At 38.4% G+C, this 23,172-nt stretch overlaps 1 protein-coding gene across 1 annotated transcript in view; it reads left to right on the top strand.

Annotated features, from left to right (window-relative positions):
- RNF180 (ring finger protein 180) overlaps positions 1-23,172 on the top strand; it is an 83,826-nt gene that overhangs the window by 40,863 nt on the left and 19,791 nt on the right. Inside the window, exons 5-6 of the mRNA XM_082075192.1 lie at positions 14,180-14,405; positions 19,164-19,289. Coding sequence (XP_081931318.1) covers positions 14,180-14,405; positions 19,164-19,289 — 352 coding nt within the window. The remainder of the gene's footprint in view (positions 1-14,179; positions 14,406-19,163; positions 19,290-23,172) is intronic.

Here is a 23,172-nt window from a genome sequence, read left to right as displayed (position 1 = left end):
TGTATTGTATTAATAAAATTTGAGTGATCATGTCACCACCACCATTAATGACTGAAAGAAAGGTCATGCTTACATAATGCTACTAAAGAATTTATGTAAAATTTATTTAAAGACATGTTTGAAAAAGCCTGTGGTGAGAACTATGTTCAGCAAACCCATCTTTCTATCAAAAACATTAGTAAGTCTTCCATAACCATATCTAGCAGACAGAAACTGTGTAACTTGCATTATGTTGATCTTTTGGTAATGGCTAGCAGACAAATTATGCAGTTTCTACAGACTGTACGAGAAGAGAGAACTGTAACTGAGAGCTGGCAAATCCCAGGAACAATTAGGCTTAGGTAGGAAACTTAAAATCTGTAAATTGATGTAATTTAAAAAGCTGTATTCCAGAAGCAGAGGTTATAAACGGTTTGTAAATGCTGTTCAGAACATGAATGCACTTCTGGCTCTCACCAGCACTCTTTCAGTGTCGTCTGTTCCTCCTTCTGCTGTATAGTGCTGGGGAAGAGACCTATTTTAATGATAAGAGTAGGTGTTCTGCACAAAAGGGCCTTTTGTATGCTGTCTATTAACTCAGATTGTATCATCCATCAGTGTAATTTGCTTTAGATTTATGTTGAATGACAAGAAGAATTTCAGATCCGTTGTTTGATATACTATGACTGTGTTTATACAAAGCTGCCAAAATATAGCAGCACTGTTCCCAGACATTCTTTTACAGACATTTTGTTGTATTTTCCTGACATAGTATTAGTGTATACATTTACACAAAGCCTAGAAGTAGAGTGGAAAAATAAATGCATACCGTTGTCTGTTATTTCAGTGCTGCAAATCTCTGTTAAAATTAAAAGGCATGCTATTTTATAGGTATGACATTAATATTTCAACAGAAATATTTTATGGATTCTCTAGCTCTTTATGTACAGGAATTGACAGGACTCTGTCTTTTTACCATGTACCAGAACAACTACTAGTTTGTACTAGAGAGGAGTTGTACTCTCGTCGTACTAGAGAGGAGGACTCTTCAGATGTAGACAGCAACTGCTTTGATCTAACTAACAGAAGGCAATCTTTGTGCTTGCAGCTTGTTTGTTTCTTCAGGACTGTAATTTAACCTTCCACTCCAAGTATGACTGTAAACCACAGCAGCATGTTTACCACATGTGTTAGTGCCAGTTTTACACCATTTTGGTTTCCAAAATGCAAAGTAGATTTTTATTACCAAAAGGAGAAACAATATTCAAATAGAGAGGGAAAGTGAAGTAGAGTGTTAAGGAGCATATATTCTCTGAGAAGCAGGAAGATAGGTAATTTATTTTCTCTGGAACACTGAAGAAGCTGAGGTTAAACTGAGATATCTGTTGAGAATATTCTGAGTTTCAGTGTAAAAAAAAAAAAAAAAGTTGAAAAAAAAAAAAAAGAAAATATTTTTTCTGCATGGAATTCACACCAGAAAACTAACACAGCCTTTTATTTGTTATCCAGGCATTGCATCAAGGCTATAGGAGATTCATATAAGTTTCTACAGGCCTCTGTGAATTAATTTCACTGCTCCATTTTTTAAATACTGGTTGCAATAAAGATTTTTTTTTTCATATTTGCTTTATTTTTAGGTGTAGTGGCTCTGATAGCTGTGCCTGCGTGCTCTGCTCTGCATATTTATTTTTGATGTGATGCTTCATTTGCCCATTTAGCTATAATGGTCACATAATTCTCTTGAATGCCTGAATAAATAATGTGTATGTTTAATTGAATGAAAAATCAAAATAAAAATTAAGATAGGCTTGTAACATGGCACTTATACACTTTCTTATACACTAGTTTAGGGGTGAGTATAAAAATATATATATATTTATATAACACATATATCTCATATATATTATATCAATGTGATTCAAATACTTTTAGTAGTATTTATTCCAGTGGCCTGTTTCTGAATAATACTTCATGATAATTCAATTAAGCAGTTGCCATAATCTTTAAGAGTTCATAATAAAAGCCGTATTTACAGATGTTCCTTAAACAATAAATATGATTCTCCTAAGAGAAATTTCCAAGAAGGTAATAATATCTAGAACTGCCAGTTTAGGTGTATATTCCAAAAGCTTAAAAGGCTTATTTACTCCACAGAAGAAACTGCAGAGATTAACCAAATTGCATAACAAAAAATGCTTAAATAATTTCAAATCTATCATAGGAAGAAACAGATGTATGAGATGCTTGGAAAGAAAGGAGATATGTGCGTAATGACCACATGCAACATCTAGCACAAGGGATATTCAGTTCTGTGTGGCCTGTTTCAACCTGATTAAAACATTATGAATCAGTAATACAATAAAATAGTCATTATTCTTGTTCTGTGAAGTGTGTACAGGAATAAAAATAAAATATGTTAGATAATTTTCTTCTCCTTTATCTGTTTTTCTAAGTTTTGTTTTTCACTTCTTCCACAAAATAAGCCTTGATCTCCTGACATAAGTAAGATTAAAGTAAGCTGAAGTAAAAATATTTCAGCGAGACAAATTGGTTAAGGCATTTTATAAATTTATTTTTCTTGAAGTTCTCTAGTCGTGTCCTCAAATTGTCCTTTTACTTAAAATAAATTACATTAACAATGCATGTAACTAATATTAAATAATTATTTTTGTTAACAGGCTACTGAGGTTATTACAGTTCTATAACTCTCAATATCTAATCAGAAGTTTAAAAAATTCTCTAAGTAATGTTTATTAATTAATTCATTAGAAAGAGCAAAATTTAATGAAATGTGTAAAAAGGAAATGGTTCCTTGAACTATCAGGTTAAACAGCAACCCTGTAAAACTTTAAAACCATTCCGGGTAAGTCATGTTTTTGATTGTTTCTTTGCAGTAGTTTTAGGTCTATGAAAGTCATATATTGTCAGATCACCTTGATATTTTCTGAATATAACTGCTTCTTCAAAAAAAAGTGCAGGCTGACCCTACTTAGAGTCCAGTGAAGTGCCTGTGTATGAGGATGGGCTTTATGTTATGTAGACTGCTGAAGTAATCCAGACATGTCAGTTCTAGTACCATCTCTTAGTTAACTTCTGTTTGCAGCTGGATTCTAAAATTTATACACTGATAAACAGCCTCCCATGGACTTTGCACTCAGTGTCTTATGCCTGTTACATTAACTTACAGGCCATGAGGTTAGCTATTTTGGAAAAAAGTCTGCATATGTAGCCTGGAAGTGGTGGAGAGTTTATTGCATTGCTAATCCATTTAAATTGTCATTGTTCTCAGTTAAAATTTTTGGCTTATTTTCAATGTGAATTGTTAAGTGCATCTCTAAGATGTGGCATCTTATTGTTCCTTTTTATGGTATATTTTTTAAAATCAAGTTGATAGCATTCTTTTGCCTTCTGTTGTAGGATGTATTTTAGGCTTTTATATGTTTTTGTTGTGCCCTCTCTGGTTTTCAGTGGCAATTTTAAATTGTAGAGGCTCAAACTTGCATATGTTATTCTAGAAGAGATCTCAATAACAACCTGTACAGAACTTCAGGAGAGCCTTTAAAAGCAGTCTGTGTAGGCAGCAAGAGCAGAAATTTCGTTTGGGCAAGCACAAGCTATATTCTTCCAATGATTTTTTATATCTACATTTTTTCCTGTGGTAATAAGGGATCCTGGCAGTCATTACTTGAAGAACATTTTTGCCTTACAAGGCTCCATAGAATTGCCAGGTTTGTCATTTCTCTACGTCTTCCATGGGTGAGACCTGCTGATGGTGTGAATGGACTCATCAATGGGGCAACATCACATGGGTTAAATGAAATGCATGAGGCCTTGGCTCTGGACACTTGACTTCTTGCTTACTAGCCATAAGGAATAGTTTCCAGTATAGTTTCACAGAATCACAGAACGTTAGGGATTGGAAGGGACCTCAAAAGATCATCTAGTCCAGTCCTCCTGCCAGAGCAGGAACACCCAGATGAGGTTACACAGGAATGTGTCCAGGTGGGCTTTGAATGTCTCCAGAGAAGGAGACTCCACAACCTCCCTGGGCAGCCTGTTCCAGTGTTTTGTTACCCTCACCATGAAGGAGTTTTCTTCTCATATTCAAGTGGAACCTTCTGTGTTCCAGTGTGTACCCATTGCCCCTTGTCTTATCATTGGCTGTCACTGAGAAGAGCCTGGCTCCATCCTCATGACACTCACCCTCTACATATTTATAAACATTAATGAGGTCACCCCTAAGTCTCCTCTTCTCCGAGCTAAAGAGACCCAGCTCCCTCAGCCTTTCCTCATAAGGGAGATGCTCCACTCCCTTCATCATCTTCATGGCTCTGCGCTGGACTCTCTCCAGGAGTTCCCTGTCCTTCTGGAACTGAGGGGCCCAGAACTGGACACGATATTCCAGATGCAGTCTCACCAGGGCGGAGTAGAGGGGGAAGAGAACCTCTCTTGACCTACTACCCACCCCTCTTCTAATACACTGCAGGATGCCATTGGCCTTCTTGGCCACCAGGGCACAGTGCTGGCTCATGGTCATCGTGCTGTCCACCAGGACTCCCAGGTCCCTTTCCCCTACACAACACAGGTCATTCCCCAACTTATATTGGAACCTGGGGTTGTTCCTGCCCAGGTGCAAGACTCTACACTTGCCCTTGTTATATTTAATTAATTTTTTCCCTGCCCAACTGTCCAGCCTGTCCAGGTCTCACTGGATGGCAGCACAGCCTTCTGGCGTGTCAGCGACTCCTCCCAGTTTGATGTAATCAGCAAACTTGCTGACAGTGCACTCTATTCCTTCATCCAAGTTGTTGGTGAATATATTGAATAGTATTTGTCCCAGCTTCTCCAGACAATGCTTGTAAACACTGAAGCAAGGCCCTGTGTCCATGCATTATCAGTTGCTCATCTCCTAGTTGCCAGTTATGCCAAGTGTTTCCATCTGGGACCAAAAAAATTGTCTCCTTTCCTATCTCCATCTTTACACTTTAACAATATCTTCAGCTAACCTGCCCAAACCAGCATATGAGAAGACTTCAGGGTGCACATCACAATGTCTTTTGACTGTTGAGAAGAGTAGTAAACTCAGAGTATTTCTCAAAGATCTATTGACTACGCACAGCCTCATCAGCACCCCTTTATCCTTCCCCCTAACTGTGTCTTATTGCACCTGAACAAAAGAAAACAGTACTTGTGCCATCTCACACATTAGCATCCATAACTAACAAGCATGATTTTCTCCCTATAAGCATCTCATCTTCAGGCTATTGGCTCACTTTTTTAATGTCTAATATATTTCTGTATGCTATCCAGTTTCTCCACATGCATTTTAATTTGTGGCTAGCAGACTTAGACCTTCTAATGTCTCACCAGTGATTTGAGCAAAGGCCGTCACCTAGTTCAGTCCAAGCAGCACCATGCAGAACTTCAGAAGTTTATCACAAATGAGGAGGTTGGCAGTAGTACAAAGTTGCAAGAAATTTTAATGCATATCAGAGAAAATAAATTCAGCTAACGAGACAAGTGGTGACGAGTTGCACTTGTGAACTGCTGAGATACTAAAATAATGAACTGGATAATTATCTTAGGCAGGTATATGATAAACTCATAGAGTTATTGAACTGGTTGTGTTTGTAGCATGCGTAATGTTTGGATACAGTAAATACTAAAAACCTGATACTTAATTTTCTCAATTATGATCTATGAAAAATAATTCAGTAAACTTTAACTACATAAGAAATTTAGCTTGCCTGTGTTGTTCACTATGAGTAATTAACAAGGTGACACAGCCAACAGCCCAGCTGAAGTGTCTCTACACCAGTGCACACAGCATGGGCAACAAACAGGAGGAATTGGAAGCCACCATGCTTCTAGAAAGCTACAACATCATGGCCATTGCTGAAACTTGGTGGGGCAGATCCCATGACTGGAGTGCAGTGATTGGTGGCTACAGGCTGTTCAGAAGGGACAGACAAGGAAGGAAGGATGGAGGCATTGCCCTCCACATCAAGAGGTGGACAAAGTGTGAAGAGCTGTCTCTGAAGAATGGCCACGAGCAGGTTGAAAATTTATTGGTAAGTATCAGAGAACAGGGCAACAAAGGAAACCTTGTGGCTGGTGTCTACTACAGGCCACCCAATCAGAGGAAGACTATTGATGAAGCCTTCTTACTCCAGCTACAGGAGGCATCGTGCTCGCAGGCTCTTGTCCTGCTGGGGGACTTCAACCACCCTGACACGTGCTGGAAAAGTGGCACAGTGAGCTCTAGGCAATCCAGGATACTCCTGGAATGCACTGAGGATAACTTCTAGGCCAGGTAAGAGACAGCCCTACCAGGGGGGATATGACACCACACCTGATGGTCACCAGTGCAAGTGAGCTAATCAGTGATACCAACACTGGAGGCAGCCTGGGCTGCAGTGATCATGCTGGCAAGAGGCCGGCATGGCTGAGTCGAGACCTGCTGGACAAAATAAAGGGCAAGAAGGAAATACACGGGCGGTGGAAGCAGGGACAGGGATCCTGGGAAGAGCAGAGGGGACACTCTGCGGTTGTGCAGAGATGGGGTCAGGAAGGCGAAGGTGCAGCTGGAGCTGGACTTGGCAAAGAACACAAAGAACAACAAGAAGGGCTTCTACAACTATGTGAGCCAGAAAAGGAAGGTCAGAGGTAATGTAGCCCCTCAACGAACAAGACTGGTGAACTGGTAACAATGGATGAGGGGAAGGCTGAGCACTCAGCAACTTCTTTGCCTCAGTCTTCACAGGCAAGCTCTCTTCCCACACCTCTCAAGTGCATGAACTGCAAGAGGGGACTGTGGGAGCAAAGTCCCTCCCACGTTAGTGAGGATCAGGTCTGTGACCACTTGTGGAGCCTGAACACACCTAAGTCTGTGGGACCTGATGAGATACATCCCAGGGTCCTGAGGGAATTGGCTGATGCACTTGCCAAGCCACTCTGCATGATATTTGAAAAGTCATTGCAGTCAGGTGAAAGTCTCTGGTGACTGGAAAAACGGAAACATCACACCCGTTTTAAAAAGGGTAGAAAACAGAAACCTGGGAACTACTGACCTGTCAGCCTTACCTCTGTATGTGGGGAGATAATGGAACAGATCCTGCTAGAAGCTATGCTAAGGCACATGGAGAACAAGGAGGTCATTCAAGACAGCCAGCAAGGGCAAGTCCTGTCTGACAGACCTACTGGTTTTCTATGATGGAGTGACTACATCAGTGGACAAAGGAAGGATGACAGATATTGTCTATCTGGACTTCTGTAAAGCCTTAGACAAGGTCCCCCACAACATCCTTCTCTCTAAGTTGGAGAGGTTTGGATTTGATGGGTGGACTGTTCGGTGGATGAAGAAATGGCTGGATGGTCGCACTCAGAGAGCAGTGATCAATGGCTCAATGTCTAGATGGGCACTGGTAACAAGTGGTGTCCCTCAGGAGATCATACTGGAACCAGTACTGTTTAATATCTTCATCAATTACATAGTGCGATGGAGTGCACCCTCAGCAAGTTTGTGGATGACACCAAGCTGAGTGGTGCAGTTGACACACCTGAGGGACAGGACACCATCCAGAGGGACGTGGACAAGCTCAAGAAGTGGGCCCATGCAAACCTCATGAGGTTCAATAAGGCCAAGTGCAAGGTCCTGCACCTGGGTTGGGGCAACCCCCAGTATCAATACAGGCTGGGGGTTAAGCAATTGAGAGCAGCCCTGTGGGGGAACTGGTGGATGAAAGATTGGACGTGAGCTGGCAATGTGCGCTCACAGCCCAGAAGGACAGTCGTATCTTGGTCTGCATGAAAAGTCCCTTCCAATTCAAATTATTCTATGATTCTATGACAATACTATTGTAGCTGTCATTACCTAAAGAGAGAAACAATTCAAGACTGATAGAGAGAAGTTAGTGTATGTACATATATTTGATTAGATTAGACAAATTAAACGAAGCCTGTTTGATCAGGCAAACTGCTAGAGTGGAAAAGCAAAGTTTGGATGGTCAAAAAAATCTTCTCAGGCCTGAAAAGCATTAGCCCTCATGAATAAATACCACCGCAGAACAATGTTCGATAACTCAAATCGAGAGGGAAATGCAATTACAGTGTTAAGGAGCATATCTTCTCTGAGAAGCAGGAGGATAGGTAATTTATTTTCTCTGGAACATCAAAGCGGTTAATTAGAGGTTAGAGTAAAATATCTGTTGAGAATATTATGATTTTCAATTTTATTGTCTATTCTAATAATTTATTGTGATCTCTTTAGAGTCACATATACAAAATATATAGGTGTCCTATCAATAGTTGCCTTAAAAGCATTGGTCTGCAAAGCACATACACAAGTGAACAACTTCACTGCCTAAAGTTCCTTCCAAATGACACAAAATATATGAAGAAAAAAAATAAAAAAAAAAAAAAACAAACCCAAAACACATTGTTAGCTTTAAACAAAAGTTCTCTAGAAGAATGAAGAAAATGTCCTTCAGTTATTTCCCCTTGAGCAATTTATTGAGCCCAAATGCAGCAGAGAGGGTTTGAAGGAAAGTCATTGCAGTAGGTAGCTCCAGAGAGCTGCTTAGGCTGTTCTGCTTTGAAGTTTTTGGCTTGCCTTTGGATTTTTCTGAAATGTTGTATGGGGAGAAATTTAGAGTACAGGGCATTCAGACTGAATTATTGATTCATACAGATACTTAAGCCATAGGCTTTGGCATCTCTGCCCTTTTATGATTTATGTTTCAAGGTTAGGTTTGCCAGACAGCTGAAAGTATGCCCTTTTGCATTCATCATACCAGTCAACCAAAACAGAGTGCTCAAAGACATACAAATCCCAGTGGACCTGATAGCCTCATTTGGAAGAACTTCTGCTAGTTTAGCTAGAAAATATTTTTGATAGGGTTTTTCCTACATTTAAAAATTGGACTTGAATTTGTTTTCTGAGTTTGCTTTTGAAACAGCATAAAAAGTCACCAATTTATTCTGCAGAAGTTTAGCTAGATAAATTCTTTTTAAAGCAAACAATTACCTGCAGACTTTCCCATAGCGATAGGACTCATTTCAGTCTCTCTACTCGATCTAGCTGTCAACCTCTATGAAATTTTTAGGAAGCAAATACACCTGAGGTCACAACCCTTATGTCAGATGTGGTTACAACTGACTAATGGGTTCAAAGGCTGATGTGGGACAACCTGGCAGGTGGATAGTCATGGTACTCCCATAAGCTTCACTTCTGTTGGAAATCAGTCTAAACCCACTCAGTACTTTTTTTCTGGCAGCAACCAAGATGTGTTTTATTTTAGACCCCGTACAAAACAGGTTCTATATTCATTCTTTCAAACTTTTTCGGACTTGGGATTTATTGTTGTGTTTATATAGTATAACTGAAGGCTTAAAGTCTATTTTAAAGCTGCAGATCATTGTAGATTTATTTACAAGCATCTTATGAGTAACATGAAACAGATTATCAAGAGGCAGCTTCCAAGAGAACAAAAGAGAATATGCATACTGCGCTGTTTTAAAATGTGAAGTATGTGAATGTGCAGCAAGTCAGGTCTTTGTCTGGTTCATAAACATGAAAATGTGGCTTCTTGAGCCTCCCACACCACTGTTCCCCTTTAGAGGTACTGTTTGAGGTGCTGTTCATGTGAGAGAACAATGAAGGAGTTGCCTCTGCAAAGAGACTAAAATTGTATCCACATTTACATTAAGCTTACAAGAACAGAAATAACTTTGCTTCCTAACCAGTCTACGTAACATCTAACGGAATATGTGTTCTGATTAACACATATGTCAGTATCTTTTAGTAAAGAATTACTGAAAAATATTATCATTGTCCAGTGGAGCATGTAATCACGGTTCTGTGCCCAGTGCAGTCTTGAATGGGAACCACACCATTTTATGGGAAGGATGAAGAACATTTCTCATTTCAAGAGAACCTTTGGGTGTATTTGGTGGGCCACACACTAATAATGTTTCTGTCTTGTTTCCCCAGTCTCCATTCCACAGGGCTCTCTGTTGTTCTTACACTATTTTCTGCAGCATCTTGTGCTATTTAATGCCCAGCCATTACACAGTGCACATTACTACTCAGGCCAGCATCTCACATTGCTCAGTGTTTCCTCCATACTGCACAGCACTGTGCTGCGTGGCGCATCACATCCCACACTATACAGATTATTTCTGATTCTTAGTGCCACAACATGGCAAAGTACCACCCTGAAAATGGCATGTCCACGCTGAATGGCTTATCCCTGATGCTGCTTGCACACTAATTGCATTTAGGTGGGGAAAAAGTCCATTTCATTCCTCTATTTTAACTCTTGGTTAGTAGAAGAACGTAGTCCTATCACACACTTAGATTCTTCTTCTGCTGTCATTTCAGGGACATTTATTGGCATAATTAGTACACACTAATTGTAAGTCAACTACTAATTAACTTGGAGTTATGTTTGCATTGAGAAAGCATACACTAGTATCTTTAGGTTTTCATACTTCTGTTTAAAAAGTTATATATATGCAAAACTTTCTGTAACACTTGCTTAACTTGAAGGCCTTTTTAAAAATTCACCTTTGATCATTAATCTTTGCTTTGCTAATATTTCTATGAGATACAGTTTTATGTATTTTTTCCAAGTTTTATTTCAGGCAGATATCTTTACAAGATAATCAGGTGAAGTATAGAACTGTTTTTTTCCTTGGGTTATCATTCCCTTTAAGTGTGGACATTTTTTGCTTACAAAGCATTCTAAATTGGCCAGTTTAAAATGAAGGGGTTTGCAAGGAATTTTTCATAGTTGGGCATCTTGGGTCAAAGTTATATGTGCTTTGTTTAGTTTTATCACTGTTCTGATCATATTCCCAGATTTTACTCTGAACCTCCTTTTACTAGTAGCACATGAAGAGAATTTTGCTTCTTAGTGTTTAACTCCACTAGTTCTAGGTCTTTCACATGGTTACAGGTAAATCTCACAGTAAATGTCATGTCATTCGTTGGTGCATGTGTTCTCTCTGAATGTGGGACTGAATCAAATTCTTTCATGTAGTCCAGCCAAACTAGGTTAGACTCCTTGTTAGTTAACATTTTAATAGGCTTTTCAAGCAGAAGTTGATCCTCTGTTCTTCTCTTGGTTTTTTGTTAACACCATTCTGCTGTCCAACCAGTGAAATATCAGGGGTTACCATCAGGTGCTGCAGTCAGTATTAGCAGTTCCCAAGTGACCTGGAAAGATGGAAACTTTTGAAGGCTCTTACCTTTCTTTCATTTCTTAGGAGTTATGGTTTTGCTTTCAAGGTTTTCTGCTAGTACTTGGCAGTCTTTTACCCCCATCAGTGTCCTTGATGTCTACATGGCCTTTCTCAATTTTGTCTGTACTATAATTCTGCAAGAACAATATTCCGGTTTATGTTTTTGAAGCTCTCAAACGCCGAAGCTGGTTGGAACATACAGGCACTGCATAATTGCAAATGAAAAATACTACCTGTTTGAATTATTGCACATTAGCTCCTTGCATAAAGAAATTGCTCTGACGTTAGCTTTGGACTACTAAATGATGCCGTGTGCCTAGATAGGTCTTTTGAGAAGGGGTGCAAAGCTGTAGAAAAGACAGCTCTTCCTCTGATCCATGGAGCAGATTACTCTTAACTGGAGTCTAATTTGCACATTAGAATAATTTTGATCTTCTTTCTAATTGCAGTTGGCTCTGAGACTTTCCTGACTGTGCATCTTACCGTGATTACAAACGTGCCTGAGTCAATCATTACCCTTGAGTCCTCAGTCATTTTGCCTCTAGCTCCCTCATTTACTTAATTGGCTCATGCAAGTTGTTTAACTTGAAGCCAATGAGACAGGCAGCTCCCCTATACACCTTGTATATTTCCTTTCTGATCAGTGCCCATCAAAACCACTCAGCAAAAGCTTGCTTCCCCCCCCCGCCTTTTGGTTTTGTGCTAGCTTTTAATTTTGATTTTGTCCTTACATGGCTGAGTTGGAGGTGGTGTTATTATCACAATGTGTTAGTGTTTCCTAAGTTCTGCTGAAGTCATCTCTGTCATGTATTAAGCTCAAACTACTTTCCGCACTTTCTGTGCCAACTTATTTTCCACCTTTTTGTAAAAGAAACAGTATTTTAAGGCTTCCTTAATTCTAGAATTACCTACCTGTAATCAAGTCTCCATTGCTTCTTGCCATTCTGTTCTGGTAGAGATTGTCTGTGCTGTAGGTGTAGAGACAGTCGGAGTTAAACAGCATCACTGGTTGGTTGCAATGCGGTGCTGCTCGAATGCTGTCTCCTACAGCGTGGAGCTAGGCAGCTATTGCTGCTCGTCATGATGTTGCAAATCATGGAGCTAGTCCCAGCCAGACCTACACTGGCTGCTTGTCAGTACACCCTAACTGCCTCTGCAGTAAATTTCAGTACAAACTGAGGTTTTCTGGGCCCATCTCAAGTCTGGCATGGAGAAAATCAAGCTGCAGTAGTAAGTGCTGAGGTAGGAGCTGCAAAAGCCCCACAGTTATTGATGCTTAGCACTGCACAAAAGCTTACATTTGGACACAATGCTAAACCCAGACTGTCTCCTTGCATTTGTGTCACAGTAAGTCAGAATTTATAAGCCCTCTTGGCACCTGGTATTCTGGAAAGCATGAGGCAAATGCTGAGCTGGACTGGCAGTATGAGTGCTTATGCAGAACTATAAATTCTGCTCTGGATCTTTAAATTCATTCCACAGTACCCATACTGTTAGGGCTTATTCATTATTTACTGTATTCAGTGTTCCAGGAAGAAGAGGTCTGACTATAATGAGAGACATCAGAAATCCAAACCAGCAAGCCATACATACAATAATCTCTGAAACAGATCTAGAGAGTCCCATCTCTACATTAGGCACAAAATAACAATTGTCATTAATATCTGATATGCCAGCATCAGGTAGTGGTTCTGTGCCATGACCAGTGAGTGTCAAAAGTGGTCTGTATGATATACAGGTAGTGGGTATGCAAATTAGATGCAAATCAGCTGCTCTAGTACAGAGCATTTTTTGGGTAGAAAAGCATCAACCGGAGTGCTTGATGTCAATAACAGATGTCTGGAAGGGCTTGGCAGGACTAGCAAAGAAGCAGGTACAGAGCAGTGGTTGAGAAGGGAACACTAGGGAATTAAGTATCGATACTGGAGCTTGCAAGAAGTCACTGATACTACAAGGCAGCTTATAATTAGGGAACTTAGACTGAGGTCATTTGGCAAGGATTGGGAATTTAGAACAAGGGGCATGAGAGAAAAGTTCTGACACTCGGCAGTATCTGACACCTTCCTCTGTCTTGGTTCTTTTGTGGTGGGTCTTTGGGATATTGGGCTGTGTTGGATTCTGTTAGCTGTGAAACAGAGAAGATGGATAGAGAAGCTGGAACAAAGTCAGTGTCTCCTGTTTAGCTCCCATCGAGATTAAAAAAAAAAAGGTTTTCTTAAAGTCAAAAGCCCTGGATGCCACGTAAAATCTTCAGATTACATGGAAAGGTTTAATCATCTTACAAGAGCAAAGCAGGAACCTGGCAATATGCGCAAGTTCTTACACTTACATGGCTTGTACACAATTTGGGAAGCCCAACTATGTCCCCCTACAGATACATAAATGCAAGGAAAATCAAAGTATATGTGCTGATAAAAACAGTAAGTTCCTAAGGTATTAGGTGTTCCTAGACTTTCTGCTCTAAGATTTAGATTCTGCGTTGTACTAATAAAGTTGTGGTTTCTTTCAGACTGTGAGTTTTAATTCTTACTCACAAATTACCTTTCAAAGGCAGAACAATCCACAGGTTATTTTTAGAGATTTTTTGTTTGATTTGCCTTTCTTGGCACAGTAACGAAGTATTTTGGAAATAAAGTTGTAAATAAATTGTTAAAATTTGTTTTAAAAGAAGAAATCTGATCACAGTACAGTTTTACTCAACCTTTTTGGTTTTGTTATTTCCGTCTTGTACTGTCTCATATGATTTTTGTTCTCTTTTCCCACAGAGTGTTTGTTGTGACACTCCTGTCATATATTTCATCAACTCATAAAAAGTAACCTGTATTAAAAATTAAGAATATCACCAGTGTGTACCAACTTCTCAAGAGTTATTTAAAGTCACCTTCCTGTCAGTTGGTTTATACCAAAATAGTTACGAGCTGAGCTGTGAAGAGATGTTTTCTTTTTCTTCTTGCAGACTGCAAATGATAACCTGAATACAGACGATGAGCATGAACTAAGAGGAGATAAAGAAAGCTATCTCTGTGCAGTGTGCCTGGATGTATATTTCAATCCTTACATGTGCTACCCATGCCACCACATCTTCTGTGAACCTTGCTTAAGGATGCTTGCCAAAGACAATCCAGCCAGCACTCCATGTCCACTGTGCCGCACTACGATTGCCAGAGTCTTTTTCCAAACAGGTATAAAAATGGAAGTTTTTACAATACAGAAAAATATTTCTAGCTTTCCTTCCTGTATTTCTGGCCTGAATAAATATGCAGTTTAAACTATAGTAAAAGCCTGCTAACCAAATACGGTCATAAAAAGGAGAAAGAAAAAATAATCTGAAATTGGGCACATCCAGAATACATAGATAACCCACTGTGAGGTTTTCTTTGTATTTTACTTTGCCTGGACTATTCCACACAGGCTTTCTCAGTGGCAAAAACTACTCTGGATACAGATTTTAAAACTTTTTTCTTTTTGAAGTGAAGTTCTGATATTTTGCATTTCTGTGGTCTCCTCTTGCTAAATAATCATAAATTCCAAACATAATAAGCGTTTTCTCAAAATATCATACCAGAAAAAAAAATAATAATAATTACTGACTTAATTTCACGCACGCAAAGATGTTATTTTTTCTTGGTTTTACATCTTTAGTTTATCTACAAGTGAAAATAAAGGCTGGCAGAACCATAGAATCCTCCTAACTAATCCTGTTTTTAAATTCTCCCTTTCTGAACTCTTACACCCTCACCTCTAGTGTTCCTGACTTTTAGCAGTAAGAAAACATGGTGAGTGAGTGGTGTTTGGTGTCAGAACGGGTACAGGGATAGAAGAGGGTAAGTACTGCTATAGATGGGATACATGGAGCAGCAAGACTCTGACTTCTGTGCCTTGAGCAAGGCAAATTCGAGCACTGTGGTTAAAATTGCACAGTGATATCTAAAGCTAGGCCTTTTGCAGCACTCAAAACTGTGCATAGACAAGTCACAAAGTAATGGAAATGACTCATCCATGCAGGAGTGTTTGTTTATTTTTGCATGCCACAGAAGTCTTGCGGCGATCCTCTTTAAACTGCGAGAGTGCTGTGATGATGACAGGTTGAGGAAGCTGATTAAAGAATGATTTCATATTGATCAGCAGAGCTGGCCAGCTTCTATTTCTGGTTGTGCACAGTCTCCTCCTCTTTACAGGCACAACTTTGTATAATCTGATGGCAGACCAGTTTGGGGAACTGACTGGGCTAAATAAGAACCCATTTGGAGGAGAAGGAAGAATTTTTCAGACAAACTGATTGCCCCAGGATGGTTCACTAGGGAGCTGCTGGTGGCCAAGGATAGGGACTGACTGTGTCAGCACTACAGCAGAGAAAATTGATGGAAAGCTGCAGCCTGAGCACTCTCAGCGCCCTGCCTGGCTGATGTATGGAGGTTTCAAGCTATTCTCATTTCATTTGCTTAATGTTTGAGGCACCTTTGGATTTGATGTACAGATTAAGTGTGTTTTCCCAATAGAGAATTGCTTTTAGTTGTTACAGGGCTATTTATGTTTTTAAAAAGCTATTTAACAGATTTGCGGCAGTAAAATACTGCTGGGAGAGCACAAAGAAAAAATACAGACACTTACTAAAATGTATTTGCAAAACTTTTCAACACACTTAAAGTACTGTCATTAAAGTAAAATATAACAAGGATTATTTGTAGTCTGTGAGTACTTAATACACAATATGTAAAAATACCTGATGAGAGGGAATGAAGAAAAGGGAGCCAGGCTCTTCTCAGTGGGGCCCACTGGCAGGACAAGAGGCAATAGGCACAAATTGAAACAAATGAAATTCCATCTGCACACAAGAAAACACTTCTTTCCTGTGAGGGTGGTCAAACAGGTTGCATAGAGAGAGTGTGGAGTCTCCATCTGTGGAGATAACTCCGAACCCAACCAGACACGCTCCTGGGCGACCTGCTGCAGCTGACCTACCTTGAGCAGGGTGAGTTGGACTAATTGATCTCAGAACATCCTTTTCAACCAACCCATTCTGTGAAAAAGGCATTTCTTTTTTTGAAGAAAAGGATTTGTGTGAACAGAGTGTCATAAATATATAGTCTACTGTAAATAGAGAGCCATAACAGTATATGAGATGTGTTTAGTATTAACAGCTTCAGGTGAGAGAAATCCAAATGGCTTTAAAACAGGCATTTCTATATTGCTGTTCAATGTATAACAATATATGCTTGACTTAGCAATATATTTGAAACTAGATACACTGAATTTACTGTGTTTTATTATACATATATTAAGAAAAATATTTTGGCATTTCCTAGTGCATAATAAATTGAGCAGCTTTTAAATCAACTGAGAAGTATTGATGATGATATCATATCCATAGAGAAATTAGTAAAACCAACACATTTAGGAAGATGGATGGTGCCAGACAAATGTAAAGGGTAGTAATTTTTTTTTTACTTTACTAAGCCTTTTTAAAGTTATGCTAAAGTCACTGCTGCTATAGGTTTGTACAGCCAGCAAAGCAAAGTCACTAGCATTCTTTACCTATTTCTCTAAGGCTACAACTGGAAAGTCTTATTTTTTTCACAAATTTATTCTGGATACTTTCTTCAGCTTCTCTTTTGTATAACTGCATTTTATTTTACAAAGTTATCTCGAAAAAAAACATTTAGTGATGTATTCAGAAGTTCACATTTTAGCTCATACAGTTTTTGCAAACTGAACTGCAACTGCGTGTAACATGTCAAAAAAAAAGATGAAGGCTAACAGGTCAATTATCTACCAATTATGAAGAAAAAGAGGGCTTAACCCAGAGCTACAAAGCCAGATGCAACCCACGAGGATGCTTCCTCTGGCCTCTTGCCCTGATGAAGTGAGGTTTTTCCACTGGTGCCCTTGAGAGTGGGCTCCAGTCTGGGAGTTCCAGTCTGCATAGGTTGCTCTTAGAGTGTCTGCATGCATTTCATCTTTCTCAAAGGCTTTCTTAAAAGCCCTTCTCCCATCAGGATAGATTCACACCTGGTCAGATGGTAGGGTGCCCGAGATACACCTGAGCTGACAGCTTTTGATCTGATTGCAGCAGCTCCCTTCCAGTAACTCTGTCTTTTAAATGCCCCTCCTATTAGGCGAGAAAGCGAGCCAGGGATTGGCTTCTACACTTCCTTTCACATAGAGCCTTATTTATGTAAAGTGTTTCCAGGAAGAACCAGATCTGGCACTCGTGTACAATAAATCCACCACTTTGAGAAAGGCAGATTCAATGTGCTGGTTGTGCACGGGAAGCCCTGGCTTGTGGCCGGGAATGGGTCACACACATGCAGAAAGACAGGTGGCCTGGCCAGCCTGCAAGGGTCCCTTATCAAAAGCCTTACCAAGCAACCTTCTAGAAGCCAGGAAGAGCTGTCACCACTGTCATTTCTGAAAAACAGGAATCAGATGCCTCACCAGAGGTTTCAGTGTTTAAATTTGTGCAGTAAAGTTGAAAGAACTAAGTTTATTTTTATGCATTGTAGGAGAAAACCAAAGTGTTCTTGATGCTGGGAGAGACAGGCAGAGTCTCATCAGAGGATGTTTCTCTGAATCCAAATAGTATTTAATCCAAATGTGTTCAGTAGTATAAAAAACACATACAAAAATTAAAAACCACCAGTGAAAACTACAAAGTTATTCCTTTTACATTCAGGAGAGAAAATGACCTCTTTCCCTTCACTGTCAGAGGTTTATGGGTGCAGTAGCGCTGTTCTCACATAATGAGATCAAAAAATTTGGAGATTTCTGTACACTGCATGTGTTGTGCAGTCTCATTCCACCTGCATTCTGACACAGTAAAATAACAGGATAATTTTTAGAATAAGACCAGATATTTTTCTTTTTAATTCAAATCTGCTGTTACCTTCCTCTTACATAAAAAAAGCTACTGCAACCAAAGGGCATTTGGATTTTTTCCTTCTTTCTGGAGCCAGCTCACAAAAAGCTTAGCTTTCTCAAATTTACCACAGAAAAAGATTTGATCCTTTCATATGATATTTTTTGTTGAAAAAGTATATGCAATTGCAGTGAACCAGGTAAAGTAATAATACATAGGCTTTTTCAAAGATCCATGAAGGGCCTTTTCTTTCCCTTAAGGTACAGAAGGAATTATGGTAATGGCTGCTATTATTACTATTTATCTGGAGCCATGGTAGTTTGAAGGGCCAAAATGCGGGGGGTTGAAGTTTTTCCCTGTTAACTACTAGCGTAGCAACTTTGTTAGTTGTCGGCAGATTGCTTATTTTCTGTGGTAGGAAAATATGGTTATTTTTAATTTGTTTTCCATTGCTGTATTGCTATGGATATGTTAATTTTGGCAGATTTGAGTTGCAGTCAATGTAGATATTTCCCCCAATTTTATGCCTAGAAGCTGATGATTTCTTGAGATTCATAAGTTATGACAGCTCTCGCAATTTATCATTAACCATTCTGCAAATGTGTTCTTAATTCCTGTTAATCCACAGCATTTAAAAAAATCTCCAAAAATATTTTCACTCTTCCCTTCTCCTTGCACTGAGTGCTCTCCTTTACTGAGTGATGCTGTTAAACAAAAACAATATGAACTGAGAATTAATGCTGCAATCAGTTTGATAGATATAATTTTCATTCATAGAGGACATCATAGTTTTCTAAGTTAAATAGCCTGAATGTACTGAAGTTTGCTAGAATTTTATGTCATCTTTTCTAAATGCCTTTTTTTTTTCAGAGGAACAGAATCAAAACAGCATGTTTAAGACTTTTTCTTGCTGTATCTGGAAATGCTTGGGGTTATGTCATTTTAAAACAATGTAAGATATCTTATAATCAGAAAAAAAAGTACACAGTAGATATGGCATTTTTATTTGATAGTATAAATGTCTGCAAATTATTGTTGTGTTTGCAGCATTGATGTGTACATTATTTTCCATTAATTATTGTAGAATTGAACAACTCAACCAAATCTTTTTTCCCTGCGGAATATTTGAAGTTAAAAGAAAACTTTCAAAAATCAAATTCTGCAAAATGGCCTCTACCAAGCTGCAAGAAAGCCTTTAGAGTTTTTGAAGGTAAGTTTTTTAATTTTTTCTTAAACTTCACTCAATCTTGAGTATAATATTTGCAAACAAGTCTCTAGCTAATACATGCCTTAGGAAATCAGAGATGGATGATTATTAAAGTAGTGCTGAGTTAAATTCTCTTGGGTCAGTCATACACAGTGCTTTGAATCTTAAGATAAACTGCAAGTTGTGAAAAGCCAATTTGTGTGTGTACTTTTAAATTTATTCTTAAATCTTTACTTCTGTGAACATTATCAGGATAATTATATGTAGTTTCTTGTTTGGAAAACATTGTGTCTGCATAGTGGAATAAAGAAAATTACTTGGGGAAAAAAGTTACTAGTTCCAAATGTTGTCAATAAAGACCTCTTTAAAAAAATCAGAATCAGTATGTTATGAAAGAAATCTCAGGTCTCATCTACATTTGCTTATATAGTTACTTTCTATAGTGCTCACTCTTGATAGCAGATATATTTTTCCTGTTTGTAAGAACAGTATAGATTGCTTTTTTAAAGTATGTGGAAAAAAATAAATGAGGACATGCTTTCAATGTTCCTTTTGTGAATCTACCCAGGCCTTTCTGTGGGTGAAATTTGGTGAATTCTGATCATCCACTTATAAAACTGTTACACAAGGGCATTATTTGATACTGAAAATAACAAGAAATGCTCCTAGCTACCAAAAATAAGGAGACTTAAGAAGTCTGAGGACTGTAGATCATCTTTGGTATTACTCAGAGGGGAAGCTGTTGCCAGGAAAAACAAAGAGATGAGTATTTCCTTTCTCTAACAGCAGTTAATGCGGTGTGGGTGTTGATGCTGAGCTTAGTAGTTTATTGTAATACATTATGTATGCAACATAGTTCATATATGTTCCATAGTGTCATATGAATTATGTCTTTCATAAATGTGAGGAGCTACCATGCTGAGCTTTGTACAAAACATAAATAATTAAAGGAAGATCTGGAGAGGTAATAGAGCTTCATTATTGTGCTACCTGAAAATTGGGCATGTTGTTCCACAAAGGTGATTCAGAGTGCTGGATTTATGCGTCTCCAAAGGTTAGCCTAAAAGTCCCACACTCAATGGGGATGTGATTAAATGTAGTTGATAGGAAACCTGAACCACATAGCTGTATGAAACTTTGTCTTAGCCTTTTTTGGTGCAAGTGTTGCTGCCATGTTTCTGTTTTCTGACTTTTTATTTGAATAAAATCTATTGCTGGGTTTGTGTCAGTTCAGAACGTGTGTAATTTTTTTTTTTCTGGACTGCTTTTTTGGGCTTACATCTAAATTTGTGCTTGGCAGCATCTAAACTTCCATATTTGGTTTTCTTAACTTTGTATGTGCCATACCTCAGGAGGCTCCCAGGGACTTTACAGGCATAGAAGACTGAGCGTACTGGCAGCAAAAGGCTTCTGACACCAAAGCAGATTAATTTTGTTTAATTAGTAAGGCAACAGCCTAATAAGATGTTAGAGTTGCAGAAGGCAAAATATAAAGAATGGGAAGAAGAACCAAGTGGGTACATGACTGGACTGAAAAGGGATTTTATTTGAGTGCTTGGATAGCAATGAGAACATGCAGTTTTGAACGTGGGAATAACTGTCTCTGTGTAAGAAAACACTGCATTGTCAAAGAAGAAATTCTGTGGCCCTGTTAGAAATGCATTTGCTCTTATGTCTGGTTCATATCCAGTAGGTTCAATGGTCACTGAGAATCTAGCAGCTCTTTTCAACCTTCATATGATTCTACTTTTCCATGTGACAAAACCTCTTCCACAATATTATTTTAATACTCTGGACATAAATACGATAAACTTTGAACAGTAAACCACTCATTAGAGATGCTAGACCTGATAAAATCAGACCTCAGAATTAGATTGGGATGCCAGGAGGTAAAGACAGCGGTTGAGAAGCCTAGTTTATATAGAAGATTTCTCACTTTGAACTAATTTAGACTTTCTGAAAATCACAGGACTACTAGATAAAATCAAGTGTCTTTCCTTTATTCTTACTTTTTTCCTGAATTGATTGTCATGGTTTAATCCCAGCTGGCAACTAGGACTGCACAGCCACTCACTAACCCCAGCCCCAAGCAGGACGGGGGAGAGAATCAAAATGGGATTAAAAAAATTGTGAGCTTATATAAGAACAGTTTAATAGAACAGCAAATGAAGAGAAAATAATAAAAATAATTAAAAAATAAAAATAGAATATACAAAACAAGTGATGCACAATGCAATTGCTCACCACCCACAACACCGATAGCCCATCCATTTCCAAGCAGCTGTATTTAGTAGTTTATGTACTGAGCATGACATCATATGGTAAGGAATACCCCTTTGGTCAGCCTGGGTCATCTGTCCTGGCTTCACTCCCTCCCAGCTTCTTATGCACCTGGCAGAGCATGGGAAGCTGGAAAGTCCTTGACTACCCAGCAGCAACCATAAGATCAGTGTATTATCAAAATTCTTCTGATACTAAATGCAAAACACAGCCCTGTGCCAGCTACTAGGAAGAAAATTATCCCAGCCAAAACCAGGATATGGATGCAGTGAAACCACCACATTTTGTAGTCAGTATGCGAGTCTTTCATATGAAAATTTCCACAAGGAATGTAAAATTATCTTCTAAGAAAATCCCCAAACATCCATACCTTTTGAGTTTTTATACAAAAAGTTATGAAACCTCAGCACCATATCACTTTTGTGCTTTCAAGATGATGAAAAGTGATCCAGAGTAGTTTATCTTTATGCTGGACTGTATTTTTTTAAATTAAAATCATTAATAGAATTACCATTAGTTTCATAAACAGCATTTATGGCATTTCTCTGTATAGGGCATGTGCTATTTGTCCAAGGATTAATGATAAAATGGAAATGCTATTCAAGAATGAAAGCAAATCTTCTTTTACCATTCAGATTTTTAATAGAAGTTAACAAGCTAATTTTAAATAGTGCTCTAAACTGTATTCAGTTTTATATAAGTTTAACAAATATATTACAGTAGTTACTCTTTTGAGTATTGGTAACTGAAAAAAATCTTTCACAATAGAAATAACATCTCAAATTATTTCCTTAAATGAATTTAAAAATAAGTAAATAGTGTAGTTTGGATAGGATAAATAGCAAATATGCTCAACTGGATATTGTTATCATATATTTATAGTTTAGTAACATCATAAATGTAGTCTTTGCATGCCACTAATTTGAGTTGCATTCTATAGACACTGTAAAGTCACAGAAAGCTCACAAACTAAGGGTAAGTCTCTAAAAGTGATTTGATACCAGAAATGTGAACTAACATAAGTGATAAGGATAATTTAAATTGAAAATACAATACTTTATTTGGCAGTGTCTTTGGTGTAGTTAAATGCAGGAATTTAAAAAGGGAGACTGAAGCAGTTAGTGCTCTAGGCCTAAAAGGGTTATTTCAAAAGCACTTGCGTTAAATCTGAGATAGAAATACATTGAAGAGACCAGAGATGCAGGATAGTCAAGATAGTGATGGTAATATTGTAAAAGGGTTCTGGCTGTCTGCATCTGGAGAAAGATTGTAGATATGCCTGAAGCACATAGCTAGATGTTCAGGATGAACAAGGGGGATTATGAAACCTCTGAGTTATAGCCCTTGGTGACTATTTCAAGGTGTAATTATTCCTATGCTAATAGGAAGTTCCTTCCAACTGTTTTTATGCTAATGTTTTTATTTAAAAAATTATTATTAAATTGAAAGTAGGAAAGCCTATTGAGAAAGAGTAATTCTTTTTATCTATTTTGGGGGGTGGGGTTTTGATGCTTAATCTAGATAACATTCCCACAGTGCTGCATACAATGAAATCTGTGCTAGTTCTTTACTGATCCCATCTGCTGAGTGACTTAATAAAAAGCTA

Source organism: Streptopelia decaocto (assembly GCF_964273445.1).
Source record: "Streptopelia decaocto genome assembly, chromosome: Z".
Lineage (NCBI taxonomy): Eukaryota > Metazoa > Chordata > Aves > Columbiformes > Columbidae > Streptopelia > Streptopelia decaocto.
Note: the sequence above shows the minus strand (reverse complement) of the source record. Positions and strands in the feature narration are given on the sequence as shown.